Below are 18,893 nucleotides of genomic sequence, written 5' to 3' on the forward strand. Positions count from 1 at the left end.
GAGGTATTTAATGTTTCTTCTTATAATTTCATTTATTGTTTAAACATTAAAAAGAAAAACAAAATCCAAAACCCCTCATTAAGACGTTCGCAAATGTCGCTTCTTAAGTTTTTGGTCTTCTGGTGCAGCTCTCCTAAACTACGACATTTAAGAATTTTATATGAGGTGAAGAGAGAAGTATGACATGGATGTGTACAATCACGACTGTTCATAAAGCACTCCAAGAGTTTTTTTGGCTGTAAATCAATAAAAAAACAACAAAAAAAAAATGCTAGAAGAATAGAAGGCTAAACAAACATTCTCCAGTGGATTCAAGCGGAAACATCCGGTAAGGATTGGCAATGGCAAACAACAGCAATGGCCGAAAACCCTGACCGATTAGTTGAGGTTATGTGTTGTTCAAAGGATCTGTTAATCAAAAAAGTCTCTGTGAAAATTCCAAGGAACTGAAATAGGGGAAAGGGATGGACGCCGTTTACTGTTTTGCGGCGGAGTGGGTTGACATTTCCTGAGTGACACGACAATTTTCCGAGCAAAACACAATCGTAAGGCCTGAGGTAGCGAGAACGATGGCCGCCATCTTGGATTGGACACACTTCCTGGTGGGGCAAGATGAGGAAGGGTTGCCATGGTGATGCACTCAGAAACCAGGTAGTTTTCTTCCAGGTTAAGCCTTTCCATTGCTCCATAAGTGGACTTCTACAGCTTTTATTCGATGTCGACAAAGTTACTCTGGACAGGGTAGCATTGGCCGCAATGTCACTTTTACAATCTATTTCCACTTTTCCTCTGGAGGAGGGAGAAAATGTCCAGCACCTTGCCCCTAAATCTTAATTACCATGAACCCAAAATTAGCCCCAACACAAATTTAAGTAAAATCCTAACTCAACCCTAACGCAAAATAAGCCCAACCCTTGTCCTGATACAACCCCATGAATAACTCTAACTCTAAAACCAATACTAACCCTAATCTTAAATCTGATTTTTGAAATGTGCACCACCAACACCTACAGGACTCAAATGGGACCGCAAGAAACGTCATTAGCTTTATCCCCAAACTCAAGCATAGCACCTCAACGCTGGACTAAAGCCTTATTTACAGTAGAAACAAAAGTCTACACACCCTTGTTCAAATTCGAGGTTTTTGTGAAAAACACAAGACCAAGATTAAAAAAAAAAAAAAAAAAAAAAAAAAAAAAACCTTTTCCAACATTATTGTTGCCTATGACAGGTAGAACTATATTAATTGAAAACAAATCTTCTCAAGAGGGTAAGTAAGATAAAACAACCGAGATTACCAGACCATAGAAAACATACCAATTATTACCAAGTGATGGTGGTGCAAACACAGAACTGCTCATCATATATATATATATATATATATATATATATATATATATATATATATATATATATATATATATATATATATATATATATATATATATATATATTTATGAAAACATACATACATACACACACACATTTGAAAAGCTATATCTTGGTCTTGTTTTTTTTTTTTACGTCACATAAACACTGGCATTTGAACAAGTTTAGACCTGCTGTAACCACTGTAAAAATCAAGCAAACTTCCGAGAAAAGTTGGTGGAAGCCGTCATTCCCGAGGGGCGTTTGGCCTTTTAAGCGCCGCATTTAGCTTCCTTGAACGTTCACTCAATCGCTTTGACATTTTCCCGAGCGTCTGACCAGGGTTGAGCTTCAAATAACCCCTTCTGATTGTTAGCTATTAAGACGGCCTGAAAGGTGGGACAGAACTAAGCAGCAAAAAGACCAAAATGTCAGCGAGGCGGCTAAAATATTTTCCATTTAAGTCCCTTGAGTTCATGATTTTTGCTGGACTCCACAGATGTGTGAATAGTAGTGCTTAGGCACCATCATGCTGCCAAGGAACTACTGTAAATTGAAGTGAGGGGAGGAGCTAATATCATGTCTTAGAGAGCGGAAGCAGTTATGAGGAAGTGATTGCAATTTTTATGATTCAAGTATTCTGCAAGACTTTTCTTTTCAAAGATAAAGTTGTAAGATGAATTGGAAATATTAATGTGTTTTAGGCTCAAAGATGATGTTGTGTTAAGGGTTTAAACTGTCAATACAGAATTTCTTGCCATATTGTGTTTCATCGTTTAGAAAAAAAACACTGTAAATGAAGGTTTTTACAGTATACAGCCAAGTCCGAATTTAGAGTTGCCTTACATATGCCACATGCAGCGTCATTTACTGTTTAAAAGTTCAGAATTACTGTTACGTTAACTTTTGTTAGCACATCTCCGGCATTTCAACATTAGATGCTAGCGTTGAATCAAAATGTTGGTATTTAAATATACAATGTTTAATTTGGTCAGTTTTACTGTTAACTTTGACTAGGAATCATGAGCAAGTCTTCATTTTGTTTCGTCAATGTGATGTTTAATTATCGCTGCCCATTTCGTGCCAGCAAGGGAGTTGGAAAATGCACTTAGGAATACTTAACAAAAAGTGTGTTTTACTATGTTTAAATGTGTATAAAGTCTGTGGAAGGGGTCCAACTATATGGAAGAAAAAAAACATGGCCTAATAAACGTATCCCAATGACAAAAGGGGCTTCAGTCTAATTGACGCCCCTTTTGAAAAGATGTATTTGGACAACGGATGGTCGATGTCCACTTTTGGGAAATATGGAGCAAGAAGAAAAAGATATTCGCAGAGGCAATGCCGACAAAGCGAGCAAACCCGCCCACCGTCTTCGAATCGAGACGCGCAATTAAACGTCTCAATGCGCCCACTCAACATATGGCTACCTGACGACGAGTGCGTGCATGTTTGTGTGTACATGTTTGCGTGTGCGTGGGGGGGTGCGCGCGTGTGCGTGTGTGTGTGTGCGCTCGAGGGAATACAACGATGCGTATTCACAGCAAACCTGACTTTTCAAAACTTGGATAAAGATTCTTTTTTCCTGAACAAGAAGAACGAAAACAACACTGACAAGAAGGGACGAAAGGTCTTTTAAAAAGGGCTAAAAATCTGTAAAGTAGCGGCACTAAAAGCCCTGATTCTTCATGGTTTGTGTGTGTCGGCCTTGTACAATCAGCTGCTTCGAAAAAGTGGTCAGACCTGAGGTATCCACGACAACCACAAGAGGAAACGACCACAACGGGCGTGGACAAGATGGCAGCGGCTAACGTGGCATCTGTGAGGTTAGCGCCGTTTGTTTTTCTCATCTGGCAGTCTTGGAGACAAAAACATCAAAACAAAATGATTGAGCCAAGCACGCACAACATAAAAGCATCATATTTTCCCGGCTAGTCTCCGATTCCTCGGGTGAGAAAGTTCGGCAAACAAAAAAGAGGAGTCGGTTTTCATCACCCCGGAGGGTGAAACCCGACCACTGGAACCCAAAAAGTCTTTTTCGGTGTCCCTTAAGATCTGCGCCACAACTTCTATAAGGTCTTGTGAGTGTCTTTGTGTGTGTTTGAAGAACAAAGAAATACGAGGTAGGGTGGCAAATATTGGTCAGTCAGACACTTGACACCTTGCCCTCAGCGAGAGGGAGGCGACTTAAAAAAAAAGAAAGAAGAAAAAAAACTGTGTTAGCGGAGGGAAAAAGATGTTTCCCATCGCTAGGATACAGCAAAGTACGAGGCACGGCAAAGAAGTCCTTCTAGTGAGATTGAGGTATAATGTGTGGTCCATATATCATATTTCATATTATATTCATATAATCTATAAATATGTCCATCTGCTTCAGGTAGTTACGTGTGTGCCGCTTTTGTTTCTCCGACTGACTAATATTGCTGCCCCCATCCCGCCGGCTGCATCCTGAGACGTTTACAGTACTGAAGGCTACCGTTCTCTTCTACATTCAACATGAGAGCCAGCGTGTTGTGGACAAATACATTGATCCTGCTATCATATAGTGTGTCACGTAGCGTGAGGAGGACATTGTTGTTGTGGTTATGACCGTGGGCAGTCAAAAAAAAAAAACAAGGCCAGACAACATAAAAAGAAATGGCATGCACCCCCCAGTCCAGAGGGCTCTTGGAACGGTGAACAAAGCACCTGTGCTTGGGGCCCCCCCAAGAGCAATCAACAGTCAAGCGAGCCTGTAGTTTTTTTTTTTTTTTCTTTTTAGGGGGAATAATATTGTGGAAGAACAGAGTACATTTTCGGATTAACGTAAGGAAGGTTTTTCTTTTCTTTTTTTTTTTTTTTTTTTAAATCAATACTTTTTTAAAATAGTGCTAACTACAGTTAACTCCTTTACTGCCAGCCCATTCAAAATGGACGGTTGACGTCTATAGCCGTCAATGGCAGTAAATTAGTTAATATTGCAGATTTAACTCCAGAAATATTTTAGTAATCAGTACAAAACGATCAGTCCAAATACGGAATTTGTCCTTTAGAGCCGTTATTTGCAGAAAATGAAGAACGGCTTTGGTCTATTATTAATATTGTTATTTATTTTCCGGAACTGTATGTAGACCTAATTATTCAACTTGGCTATTTTTGTCAACTTTAGTCATTTAGATAATTATAGAAGTATTAGCTCGTCATTTTACTGTTTAGTTCATTTAATACTCTTGTTTGTGTACATTAGTACAGTAACCTTTATAAACCTAAGTGGTTTGATTTGTTGTTGCACTACAAATTATTTTTTGCACATTGCTGTTGCAGTAGTGTGTTTTAAACCATAAAAAAGTGATAAGTGCTGCTAGTTTCTCCATGCAAAAATCTGCGCCATAAGTGCCAATTATGTTTTTTTGTTTGTTTTTTTTCCAAACAAAAAATCATGCTACATGCTAATTACAAAATGCACACCAATTTGTTTGGGAGCTTCAATTGATTGTGAGTCGGAACCTTGTTTTAGACACTTCAAATGCTCAGCATTGTTCAAAGTGTGGATGCATTTCATGCAGGACGTCTTTCCTCGTTGGCCGCGTATGCCTGCCTATCAAGCCACGAGCGATTGTAAGAAACAACTTGCGAGTAGCGCGAATTAAAAAAGCCTCAATTGTCTCGACAGGGTCAATATCCAATAGGGGCCCGGCCGCGCCGCCCCACCCACCAACAAACCAAAGCGGTGCATGCCATTTTCAAGAACAATCAAATGAATACATACATAAATTTAGAGGCGTGAATTGTCGGGTTTAAAGAAATTTCTCACCAGAAAGCGACTGGAGCTAACAACAACATTGAGCACAAATAGAAAGTAAAAAGCAAACAAAACAAAATTAGAGGGCTCCAGACATGACAGGGGAAACAATTTAAATTGTGGCCACAATATAGATCAAATCTGTACAGAAAATGCTCATCGTGTTGGCATAATATTTGCACAAAAACTAATTTGTTAATTGACTTGGACGTCAGCGTGCGCAAATAGAGCTCAACTTTGTCAGAAACGGCAAGATTTCCTAAAATTGATCTTGCTCTTTGAAGAGAAAGTGTGTCCCATTTGCTTACTCAAATGTCCATAAATAATATTAATACTCATTTGTGCAGTATTTTATGAGCATGTTAAACCTAAATTTTTGGGCACTAAATACCAGTACTAATTTATGGGTATGATATCATTCCAATGAACAACCTGGATGCTTGGATAAGCATTTGGATTGCAACTTAGCTAGAAACTGCAAAATGTCCTAGAATTTCACACGCACTAAAGTCTATATTGGGGCTACAGTTCAATTTTTTTTCCTCATATCTGTGGCTCCGTAAAAAAAGACACCAAACAAAAGCATATTTTTTCTTTCCATCCATCCTCTGGGGGATGTTTTTCCTGCCTCTTTGTCAGTGCAGAGCTGGGAAAAACCACTTCAGCCACCCCCAGCGGGAGGCGGACGTAAGTGGCATCTCGGTGCGCTAAAGCTAGCTCCGCGCTCCATTGCCCCACCCCGAGAGAAAAGCTAGGCTACCTGCGTAACCTGCGCAACCTGGCGTCCTTCAAATCCCAAAGTGCTCTGATGTGTATTAACAGTAGGAGAGTTGGGAGTGTCGTGTTTTTTTTTTTTCTTCATTTTTTTTTTGGGGGGGGGGGCGGTTGCAATGCAATCTGTGGCAGGTCAGCTTCGCCGCTGCGCAGCTACCTGTTTTTTTCTAAGTAGTCTTGCTTGAAAGCCACGTCTCAGTTACACCCTGAGTTCACAACCAGCAGAAAAGAAACAATTGGCTTTTATCAGTCATAATAATTTATAATATATTAAAATCTGACTATCAACTAATCCCCCCGCCCCACCGCATATGAACCCGCCCCCCTCCCCGCACCCCTTATAAATGCACATTGTCGTAGTAAACTGCCTTTAAACCTTGAAATTGTATTGTAGAGCAACTTGATTAGTTGAGCTTGATTAGAAGAGAAAAAGGAAAAGAGGAAAGAAAAACATCAGCAAAGTGTCCTGGCTAAGCCCAGTCTATCTAGCTAGCGGGTAGCCGAGGCCCCGCTAAGACATTAGCATAGGAGCGGGGGCTCATCGTGCGGATAGCAGCCGAGCTTTACGCCCATCCTGAAAGGCCGAAAACTGCGACGGCCTTCCACGATCAGACACCGATGGAGGTCCATGAGGTAGCGCCGGCGCCGCTGCAGCTGATCCACATTAAGATCTGGAGGCAGCGGCGTCAGCGGACCCTCCCGACCCGGCTTGTGAGACGGACCGTAATAAGTGCATGATGCGAGGGGCAACAATGCCGAGGTAACTTGGTCCGCCAACGCGCCGGACCCAAAGTGTAGTGCAAAAGAAAGCAAAACCCAAAAAACGTAAAGAAGGGAAGAAAAAAAACTATCTCACCAGTCAGTAGTTTGTCACAAAACTCACAAACATGCATCCCTGAATGACTTCTTCTCGTTCCGCGCAGAACTCGGCGGGACGTCGCAAGCAGGAAAGAAAGGTCTTGCAGTTAAAGCATCATGGCTACCTGGCAGGCGGGTTCCGATTCACAACCCTGATGAGGAATCTTGACGGCATTGATTCAAACGTACACGAAATAAGTCATTTGCCAATTGTTTTTTTTAAACTGCAACCCCTGTCCCCATTTGTCTCTTTGCCCAAATTGGAATGTTCCCAACAGACTGCGTTCATAAGCAGCTAGGGTCCAGGTCCGGAGAAAAAGTAGGGGCAAGGGGTGTTAGTTTTCAAGGTTTTTCGGGCTGGGGATCGGGATTGCAAAATTCCATGATTTTTCAAAATAGGAAACACTCCATGGGAATTAATGTGAATTTATGGGAATAAATCAGGATTTTAAATTGAAGGGCTCTCACTGTGGAACTGAAATAGATTTTAGTACAAGATAAATACTAAGTACACTAGTTGTCTGACTGAGAAGTGCCCCCACTCACAAGTTGTTCCAGTTACGAGCCATCTCTTGGTCAATCCAAAATAAGTATGCGGAGCTTCGAAAGTGAATTGAAAAAATATGCCGTTATTAAGGTACTGTAATGCCCTTACTTAAAGCAAGGAGAAGTATCAATTTTGTATGGCTGTCTGCTAATGACGAAACAATTTGTTTATATTGATGCTTCAATATGATACCATTCCACTGAATTAGCCACACTTCTCAATTAATTCCCATGGAAAGAGTTTTTCCAAAATTGCCCAGTTTAACTTCCCATGTAAATTTACCAGCAAATTCACTGGAAAATCCGGAATTTAACCAGAAATTTCCCAGCCTTTTGCAACCCAATTGGGGATTATCCGCATGCTTGAGGAAATTTCATCAAATTGTCATTTGTCTTGGGTAAAAAAATCTCAGCAAAAATGCTTCCAATTAGTGGTTGATCTCCGAGAACCTGTCTTGGTTTTCATCCCTGCGTTTGTGCTCGGCCTGGATACTGCAAAGGAAATTGGCACAAATAAAGTCCCGTGGTTCTGGAGGAGTTTGGTGAGGTTTCTTTTATTCGATGGGTTCCATCTCTTCCTTGACGTCTACCTTTTGCTCAGCGGGCCCAAGGGAGGGGGGTGCAGTGGCATCGTCATTGCGCGGGGTGACGACGGGCGTATTCTCCGCGTCACCGGGGAACTCCGGGCCGGCCGCCTCCATCTTCATCATCAGCTTGAGCTTCTTCTTTGGGGGGTTCTTCAGTGTGCCCATGCGCTCCTTGACTTTGTACTCTAGGGTGCTGTGCGGGATGCCGTACATGTTCTGTGCCTTGGAGACGCTCATCTTGCCACTCATGACCACGGCAATGGCCTCTTCCAGAATCTCGCTGTTGTACTGACGATAGCGCCCCCTCTTCTTCCGCGGCTGCTTGGAGTTGGAGTCCCCCTCCACATCGGAGGTGGAGTACGCTGGCCCGGAGCTGGAGTGGTCCAAGTCGGCGGTCCAGTATTCCGCTGCGCCATCCAGCAGGCTTCCCAAGCTCCCTCCCCGCCGGCTCTGCTTGGGCAGGATGGCCCTCAGCTTTCGGCTCAAGGCATTCTCGCTGAGTCCTCCACCGCTGCCAGGAACAATTCCGCCAAAACCGTACAGCTCTGAGGCGGGGGAGTCCCAAGAGAGATCCATGCCTCGAACCTGCGGGATCTTCAGGTCGACTGGGGGTGAGTGGTCCCGTCTGGCGTCATGGTGGTGATGCTGGGCCTTGGAGACCTGATTGTGGTGGTTAAACAGAGAATTCTTGAAGGAGAAGGTGCCGTGGTGGTTGTGATGGTTCTCCAGAAACGTAGGCAGATCTTTGAGGTCCCCAAGGGCCCCACTCAGGGCCCCGCTGGCCTGCTTCAGCTTCATCAAGCTCTCCAGGTGGGCCTTGCTGCCCCAGAAGGACGAGGAGCCCTTCTGGCCCAGCAGGGAGTGCGACTGACCGTGATTGAGGAGACCGGCCGACTCCAGGCTGGCCAATGACAGCGCGGCGGGCTGGCCTAGGCGGCGGTGCTTCTGGCTAAGCAACTCCTCTTTGATGCGCAGCGAGCAGGCAAGTGGCGGCTCAAAGGACCTGATCACGTTGTCCCGAAGGCCATCCTGAAAGCTTCGTGGCAGCACGCTGTCGTCCTCGTCCGCATCTGGAACAGAATGGTCCACCTTCAAGCAATGGTCCACCTTTAATGGGTGCCTGTGAGGAAGAAAAGAACCAGTCAGATGTCTGAGACCTGGATACACCGGGCCACATCTTATGGTTAAGCAACATCATGACTTTCTATTTTGCTTAAGAAAAAAGTCCCCGTCAAAACCAATTAAAAACCAAGTCAAGAACCAATCAAGAATTAAGTCTAAAACCAGGCAAGACAGAGTAATGCAGCTTCCGGTTTAGAAATAATTGTATTTCCACCTGCCCTTAAGAACTCATTCATGGACCATGCCAAGACCCAATTAAGAACCAAGACTAAAAATAAATAAATAAATAAATAAAATAAATAATAAATATTGTAGATAGAGAGCCATTGGTCGGTCCTTAAATAGATACAATACAGTAATCCCTCTTTTATCGCGGGAGTTACGTTCCAAAAATAAGTAGTGAAGTAGTGAAGCTTTATTTACTTATTTTTTATTATTTTACAATGCATTTGACATGATGCATTGTTGTGGTTTGTTTGCGTGTAGATGGAAAATTGTGGTCCTGCAGTGCCACCTTGTGTGCGTGTGTTCGTTTTAAGCGTGTTATTTCTTCTCTCTTTTTTTTTTTGTTATTCAACTTCCGGGTTGCTTCACTTCGAGACGTATGGTCGTATGTTGACAGAGGAGCGGCAAAAAAGGCCATCTATATCAACACACACTTAGTATAGAGCATTAATTCTTTTGATTGTTTTGGGAAAGAATTGACATTGTGATTTTTCTGTATTTTACATTGTCCGTAGCTCAGACTCTCGATGTGTATCCCAAGCTCAGGCAAGATAGCTGCCTGTCGGTGTCATGATCCGTTCTGTCATGCCTTTGTTTATGTTTTGTTTTCCCAGCTGAGTGGGCGTGTCCCCCAGCACTAGTTCCGGACTCATGTCGTCATGGCTGATAGGCGCGCTCACCGGCTGCGCACCTGACTCTGCTTAATGCGATGATTGCCGCTCTACATAAGCCAACGACGCTGACTACTCAGCGTCGGAATATTTTCCAGCCTCGCTCACGTTCATGATTCCAAGCTTCGTATTTGTATTGTTCTCTCGCCCTACACTTCGCAGTAGACGTTTATGTGTTGTCCCGTTTTTTGACCAGCTAAGGCTTTGCTCGTTTCAGTTCTCGTTTTTCTAATTGATTACTCCTTGCCCTTTGTCGGGAAGCAATTTATGTTTTGTTGTTCCTTGCCTTTTGCAAGCGCGTTTTGTTCCGCCGACAGTTTTTGTGCTCTCCTGGTGTGCGATCGGCCACCAGCGTTTTTCGTTCGATAGTTGTCGGCGCGCTATAGTTCATGATTGTATATTAATATCTAATTATAATAATAAATACCGTTGGTAACACCAAATCTGTCTGTGTCTGCGATTTTGGAGTCCAGCCAGTATTTCCCAGCGATCGCTGGGAAATACAGCTTGACAGTCGGAACTGTTAACTAGCGCCCATCAAGAGCGGAATGAGGTACGGTAGTGTATAAAATGTTAACTATATTCAAAATGTAAATTATTAGTTGGATGACATATTGAAAGGGTGTAATTTGATTCATTTGTATTTCTTCATTCCTTTGCATTGAGTTGATAGGAGCGTTGTGTATACATGTGAATTATTTGTGAAAATACTATTACAATTTGTGTTTTTCTGTTGTTCTGTAGTTTTCACCGTACGGAATGCTGTTCAGAGATAAAAGATTGTCGACACACTCTCTGCGTCCTTATTCGAAATCAATGCGGCCGCTACACAGAGCACAATTCCACTGTAAAAAAGAATCCGTGAAGCAGCAAAACCGCAAAAGATGAAGCGCGATATAGCGAGGGATCACTCTCCACGCACACACACACACGCATATACACACACACAGATAGCTAAAATTAATTCACTAATTAGACACATTTTGCAGTCGAAGTTGTTGTATTAAAACTTTCACCAAGAAAAATGTCTACAGACACCTATTAAAAGGTTCAAAAGGGGGTCCAGAACAATGCAGTTCCGCTCCCAATACTTTTATCATTGAAGTCTGTTATTTTATTTTATTTTTTTTAATTGGATGTGACCAGACAGCATTGAGGCAGCACGTAAATGTGTCTGCGGCAAGATGAAAGATGCAAAGTGCTTCCACTTAAGTGCGAGCTGGTTGCCATGGCAACAGCAGTAGAAAGAAAAAGAAAAGGAGTAGTAAATGAAAGGTTTATATATATATATATATATATATAATGCAAAGGTAGTTGTGTGCAGTACAGCGTGGAGATGGCTCTTGCGAAGAAACTTTTTTTCAGTCCGTTTGTCTTTATGTTGATGCGCCTGAGAGCCTGCAAGAGGGCAACAGGTCGAAGTGTTGTGAGCGCGGGTGAGTATCGTCTTTAATGAGTTATGTCCTTAAAAAATTATATATGTGTATTAGAGCTGGGAAATTCAATGCGTTAATATTGCATTAATTCACTAGTTTATTAATGCCGACAATCATTTTATTGCTCACTAATGCCGCCCATAATATTTCTTTGATTGTGAAAGCCTATTGCATCCAGATGCGGCGTTCACTGACACAGGCGTTGTGCTAAAGGTCTTCCCCCCGAAAAAATTTGTTTCCCATGGTCGAGGGACCACGCACACTGAGTGAAGGCAAAACGGGTGGAAAGCTATGCGCATTTGCATTTGTGATATCAACAAAATTTTACCATTAAATAATTTTCAATTACGTGACCAGAGTAAATTTTGAGTAATCAAACACGATTTGAAAGGAAGATGATCGAGGAAGTGTGTGTATATATATATATATATATATATATCCATCCATCCATCCATACCGCTTCTCCTCACTAGGGTCGCGGGGGGTGCTGGAGCCTATCCCAGCTATCTTTGGGCAGTAGGCGGGGGACACCCTGAACTGGTTGCCAGCCAATCGCAGGGCACACAGAGACGAACAACCATCCGCACTCACACTCATACCTAGGGGCAATTTAGAGTGTTCAATCGGCCTGTTTTTGGAACGTGGGAGGAAACCGGAGTACCCGGAGGAAACCCACGCAAGCACGGGGAGAACATGCAAACTCCACACAGGATGGCCGGAGCTGGGATCGAACCCACGCCCGACGCTGTCTCTCACTGTGAGGCCATCGTGCTAACCAGTCGGCCACCGTGCCGTCATGAGTAAATATACATTCGCCGTGGTTGTACCTTGGACAACCAACATTAATTGAATTAAAAAAAAGTCTAGATTCATGATTTTACATGAGGCACCTGGGAAGCCACTGCGTGTGTGTGTGTGTGTGTGCGCGTGTGCATGTGGGGGTGTGTGCGTGTGAGTGTGTTGGCCCTCCGCAGGAGTCTGAAAACAGATTATCACGTGGAGGGGTGGGGGAGGTCTCTCGGCCTGCAGGTAAATGATACAAGGTTAGCAAGGGGATACAGAGTCCATGTTATAATGGAGTCAACACGAAGCTGACATTAATAATAGTCTGCACATCTAATGTACATATTTTTCATAATATACCCCTAATTTACATGTACCTAATTTTTAATGTCTATATCACATTAATGTCCTATATTTATATATTGCACTTAGAAAGTACCATATTACGGAACAAATTTTTGTCTCTACTATTTCACATTTTTCTCATGTATATTTTCTCTAATTCACCATAATTAATGTACATCATAGTGAATGTTTTACAGTGGATGGGCCGGCCCGGTGCCTACTGCCAAAATCCATATAAAATTGATACTCTTTGAAATGCATTGGAAAGGGGCCGGGGGTCAATGAAAAAATAAAAACGATTGATTTTTTTTTTAAAAACATTCGATATGTTTTCCACGCAAGACGAGAGATTGGGAGGAAAAATCATTCAGAAAATACGAAAACATACAGTGAAAAAAGGTTGGACGTGGTCCACTGCACTGCATATGCCTCTCATATCGACATCATATTGAATTTCTATACACCTTTTGCAGCGAATCGCATTTTTTCACATGATATTTATTGTTTTAAAGTTTTCCTTACACACGAACAAATATATAAACGCAAAAAAAAAAAGGGGGGGGGGTTAGGGGATTTGGAGGTAGCGATCCATCCATGAGTGAATATTTCATGAGCAAATCATTAGAGAGCCCTACTGGGCCTCAGCGCCTTAGGGGGCCTTCAGGGGTCTTTGGGACCAGGAGATCCCTGATGACCCCTCTGGCTGGATCCTGACTCGTGTTCTGAGGGCTGGTGCTGCTGCATTTGGAAGCAGGAGATCGCAGAAGCACCTCCCCCAGCAAGGTAGACACAAACATCAGCGAAGGTTTTCCGTGTGGTACGTTTGCCATGGATACATTGACCCTGAACGCACCACAACTTGTTTGCTTTTCTTTGTATAAAAAATGTCCACATAAGAGATGCTCGATTCAGTACAAACAATATGACTGCCGTGATAAGTAAACTTGGATCTTGAAACCCTCTTTTGATACCGTAGGCCTGACTTGAAACCCTAATTTAAGTCATATTCTTTGGCTTAAAACCCTCATTTCAAACCTTAATCTTTGATTCAAACAACAATTTGAAATCAGAAATTCTTTCCTTCACTCCTTATTTCAAAAGTCAAAACCTGGTTTCAAATCCAAATTGTGACTAAGTTTCGATTGTGAGGCGTGTGCGTTACCCTTTCAGTCCGTGTGGCGAGGAGAAGCTCTGCTTGTCATTCTGGTTCTTCTTGGTGGAAAGATCCAAAACGCCGTCTGAACAAAAGACAAACAAATCCGATTTCCCATTATAATATTTTTCCCCTTCTATAGCATAAAAGCAAATGACAATATTCAAATGTAGTTCATCGTTTTAGATTTTTTGTAAACCCTTCTCGGATATGCTTTATTTCTCCTGACACCAAAAACAGGTTTTCAAACTGCTTTTTGTAATTTTTCATTTTGCACTACGGACCAAATAGAAAAATAATAAAAAATGATATTGAATTTCATACACAAATGAACTTAAAAAAAATATATATTAAAAATAATTGGAGAATTTAATACAAAAATAAATGATGATTTTAAAATAGGGCGGCACGGTGGACGACTGGTTAGCACGATGGCCTCACAGTGCAGAGGTCGTGGGTTCGATTGCGGCTCCGGCCTTCCTGTGTGGAGTTTGCATGTTCTCCCCGTGCCTGTGTGGGTTTCCTTCGAGTACTCCAGTTTCCTCCCACATTCCAAAAACATGCAAGGCAGGTGGTTTGGACACTCTAAATTGCCCCGAGGTATGAGTGTGAGCGCGAACAGTTGTTCGACTATGTGTGCCCTGCGATTGGTTGGCAACGAGTTCAGGGTGTCCCTCGCCTACTACCCAAAGATAGCTAGGGTAGGCTCCAGCACCCACTGCGACCCTAGTGAGGAGAAGCGGTTCAGATAGTGGATGGATGGATGGATGGATTTAAAAATAAAAAAATAAATAAATAAATGAATGAATGAAAATAACCAAATAGAAAAATATCTTCACAGAAAAAAACATTCAGAGTTAATCAATTGGCGTTACTCGTATTGTAATTTATGGGACTCATATTGCATCTCAATTGGAGTAAATTGTATTGTAGCGTAATAAATGTGAATCATTCGGAGGGCTGAACGGTTAATTCAATTCAAATCGGCATCGCAATGGAATAAAATGCAATTTTCAAATTGCAACAAATTGCAACTTGGAACATAAAATACATTTTTTATATTTTATTTTTATATTGACATAATGTAGAGATTAATTTGCTTACATTATTCTTGTGAACTTTATTATGATTTACTTTACTTTACTTTACTTATGTTAATGCAACACTTGTTTGGAAGCATTTTGTAAATTTGTCGTAGTGAATATTTAAAACACTGCAAGTTTAAGTGTTCAGTAAGTAAACACATGGAGCAATGGTGATGTAATTGGAGTGAATCACACAGACTCAGTGGGGTTGCAAGGTAATTGGAATAACACAGATCGTATCGAAACTGGCGGGAATATTCTGGTAATTGTTCGACATTATTAAATGAAGAGAACCTCATGGGCTGCCTCAAATACGCTAATTGACTTTTTCATTGACATTTAACCAAGAGCGATTTGATTTGACACGAACACACATCCCATTAACCAACAGTGTGGCTTTTTTTAAGATGCATGTGTCCATCCCCCTCCCCGTCAAACTTCATAAAACAACTTTGCAATCCTGCAGTGAGGTGAGTGTTTCCACGGTTACGGAGCCACGTTTGCCTGTTGACTGGCGTGCTGACTTTTGCTCCTTGACAACTTCCACTTCGTCGCTAATCACTTGGCAGCTCGTTAGCGGAGAGAAATCTGGAATAGGCAACGTTAGCCAGCGGCCCTCAATCAATCAGTCAGTCAATCAATCAACCACTGTGAACCATCATTTAGTAGCGGAGCGGGGAAAATACATCTGGGCGCACCAAACAAACTTGAACTGGAAATATGAAAATGCTATGTACGTAATCCATCCATAATCTGATCTGCTTCTCCCCACAAGGGTTGCCGGGGGTGCTGGAGCCTATCCCAGCTGTCTTTGACCAGTAGGCGGGTTCACCCTGGACTGGTTGCCAGTCAATCTCAGGCCAACCAAAGACAAACAAACATCCGCATTCACAATCACACCTTTAGAGTGTGACATCAACAAACAATGCATGTTTTTGGAATGTGGGAAGAACTTGGAGTACTTGGAGAAGACCAATGTAGGCACGGGGAGAGCATGCAAACTCCACATAGGAAGGCCGGAGCCTGGAATTGAACCCTGCACCGCTGAACTGTGAGGCAGACGCGTTAACCAGGGATTCACCATGCCGCCCTGTACTGAATGGAAAAATTATATTTATACTACATACAATAGTGAGTATTATAATTTGTACAACAGCCGTTTTATATTTTTTAGCTAGCCTATGATAAAGAGTGATTAGCTTCTTTTTATGTTCGAATGACATCCATGCATCCATCCATTAACATTAACCGCTTATCCCCACAAGCGTCACAGGCGTGCTGGAGACTATCCCAGCCGTCTCAGGGCAGTAGGCAGGGGACACGCTGAACAAGTTGCCAGCCAATCGCAGGGCACACAAAGATGAACAATCGTCCGCACTCACACTCATACCTTGGGACGATTTTGAGTGTCAAATCAACCTACCCTGCCTGTTTTTGGAATGTGGGAGGAGACCGTAGTACCCAGAGGAGGAAACCCACGCAGGCACGGGGAGAGCATGCAAACTCCACACAGGAAAGCTGGAGCCCAGAATGGCACATTTCATTGTACTGTGATGTGGACGGGCTACCAGTCAACCACCATTTTTAAGATGTATTATCAAAACAAAAATAATGATATTGAATTAAAATGGACTTTAAAATAAAACATTAAAAATAATTGGAGAATTTAATACAAAAATAAATGATGATTTAAAACTAGGGCGGCACGGTGGACGACTGGTTAGCACGATGGCCTCACAGTGCAGAGGTCATGGGTTCGATTGCGGCTCCGGCCTTCCTGTGTGGAGTTTGCATGTTCTCCCCGTGCCTGTGTGGATTTCCTTTGAGTACTCCAGTTTCCTCCCACATTCCAAAAACATGCAAGGCAGGTGGTTTGGACACTCTAAATTGCCCCTCGGTATGAGTGTGAGCGCGGATGGTTGTTCGTCTCTGTGTGCCCTGCGATTGGTTGGCAACGAGTTCAGAGTGTCCCTCACCTACTACCTGAAGATAGCTAGGATAGGCTCCAGCAACCACTGCGACCCTAGTGAGGAGAAGCGGTTCAGATAGTGGATGGATGGATTTAAAAATAAATAAATAAATGAATGAATGAAAATACATCTTCAATTGATTAAAAAATAAAAACAAAGATATTTGTTTGTTTTGAAACGTTTTGTTTAGTGCTGTGATGTCTCGAGTGAGCATGTTTTTTTTTCTTTGTGTGTCTTTTATAATCCCTCAAGAGCAGATGACCCTGCTGACCTGCCAGCAAGCCAGCCAGCCCTGAAATGGGCCATGGAGCCGCTATGCTAGGCTACGCCAGACAATGCTAATCTTCAGGCTCAGGTTTTAGCATTAAATGGCAGCAATAAAAAAGAAAAGATGAGGTGATGACGGAATGAACAAAAAACAACAGGATTAATGTTCTGGTGTAAACACACACATGGAACAGTGAATTACAACCAAAGTAATCATAATAAATAAAAGTGAGAATAATTGTTAGATGAAAAAGTGGGAGATTGTGATTGAAATTGTGGTGGGTTCTGCAAATTAAGCACAAAATTATGATGCAAAACTTGAATTATTTACCTTCTATTAAATCATGTTTAACTGTATAGTTGTAACTGTACAATACTGTAGATTGCTATTTTAATTTTTTTTCAAAACATGCTACAACATTTTTGGTGGTGTTTTCAGAAGGCTGAACACATTTATGGTATTTCTATTCATTCACTCAATAAGGAAAGCTAATTTAAAGTATGAGTGTTTGTTTTGGGATAAAGCATGGTCAAAAACAAGCTAAACTCGTAAGTCAGAGCACCACCGAACACGAGCCAAATATTTTGTGCATTTATATGTTTTTATTTTACTATTAAAGTCTTGGGATCGAAGTGAGTAGTGCATTCTATGCTCACATTACACATAATAACATTATTAGCATTAAAATCAAACATTATTCGGGAATTAATAATGATTTGAAATGATGTTTAATTCAAACATTGTTGCAAGCGGGAGGGCGGATGTAAAAACACATGTATTTTATAAATGTATTTATTTATTTGGATGAAGGTTACTGAGCGCTAAGCCGCTTCCTAAAAGCCGCTCTTCAAACCAGAACTCTTATCAAGGCCGGACGGCGGTCACACTGCCGGGCGGTCATGGGGAGGTGGGTGGCAACCCCCCACAGTTTGATAAGCGGGATATTTATGGACTTGATTTTATTTGTAGGCCACAAGTCACTTTGACGCAAGTATACTGGGCATGAGTTTTACTCATAGAACCTGCAAAATTGGGGCATCCAAACGCACAATTCAAAATGATGGATAGTTTTCCTACTTTCACCGAGCTTGTCTGCAAAATTGGCTAGGCAGTTCTAGCCCATCAGTTCAAGTACAGAAAACGCAGAAGGACTTTTCAAATCGGAAAATAAGCATGAATTAGCCATTTAATATTGGAAAGAAACATTTTATGTTTTTGCATTAATTTTACCAGCTCCCCCCCAAAAGGTATGTCTTTGATAATTTTTCTTTATTCATGCCTAAATCTCATTATAATGTTTTATTTTACTCAACTCAACTAAATTGTGTTCGTAGAGAACTTTAGAACAACAGCTACACACAAAGTGCTGCGTACATGAAGAAAAGATCTCACAGGTAAAAACTAAGAGTATAAATGATAAATTAATAACATAAAAACAGAAAACACAATAAAACACGGAACCTATGCCAGGTCTCATGCTGAGTCGAAAGGTAAAGTTTTTAATTTTCAAAGAAAATGTAAAATGATAAAGAATAAAGGAATGTGTTACAATAAATAAGCAATTTGATAAATGCATTTAACTTTTTTTCATCTTGTTTAAATATAAACAGTTTGAGTGTGTTGTGCTTTGATCATTTCAGCACAGAACACCACCGATTTAAAATAATTTGGGATTTTTCACTGTAGTTTGCTTTTATTGTTTTGATATTGGTTTTTGAGTTGTGAGAGCGGATTGGTGAGTTTTTAATGCTTTGTTTTTTGAGTGTTTATTAGTTTTGGTATTAGTTTTAATATTTTTTTGTAGATGGAATATTTGCGGACTGCAAATTAAAAAAAATAAACCCAGAAAGGTCATGAAAGAGATTAATTGAAAAAGACGAAAATGAAGGACATTTTTTGATATAATTAGTTAGTTTTATAA

At 41.5% G+C, this 18,893-nt stretch overlaps 1 protein-coding gene across 1 annotated transcript in view; it reads right to left on the minus strand.

The window, feature by feature from the left end:
- Window positions 1-1,428: 1,428 nt before the first annotated feature.
- The window catches only part of lcor (ligand dependent nuclear receptor corepressor), a 70,659-nt gene continuing 53,194 nt past the window's right edge, over window positions 1,429-18,893 (minus strand). Inside the window, exons 6-7 of the mRNA XM_088303276.1 lie at window positions 13,659-13,734; window positions 1,429-9,034 (exon numbers count right to left, since the gene is read on the minus strand). Of these exons, the coding sequence (XP_088159402.1) occupies window positions 7,882-9,034; window positions 13,659-13,734 (1,229 nt within the window). The 3' untranslated portion in view covers window positions 1,429-7,881. The remainder of the gene's footprint in view (window positions 9,035-13,658; window positions 13,735-18,893) is intronic.

This window comes from Idiotropiscis lumnitzeri, chromosome 8 (genome assembly GCF_059441095.1).
Source record: "Idiotropiscis lumnitzeri isolate Australia: NSW breed Sydney's pygmy pipehorse chromosome 8, RoL_Ilum_1.0, whole genome shotgun sequence".
NCBI lineage: Eukaryota > Metazoa > Chordata > Actinopteri > Syngnathiformes > Syngnathidae > Idiotropiscis > Idiotropiscis lumnitzeri.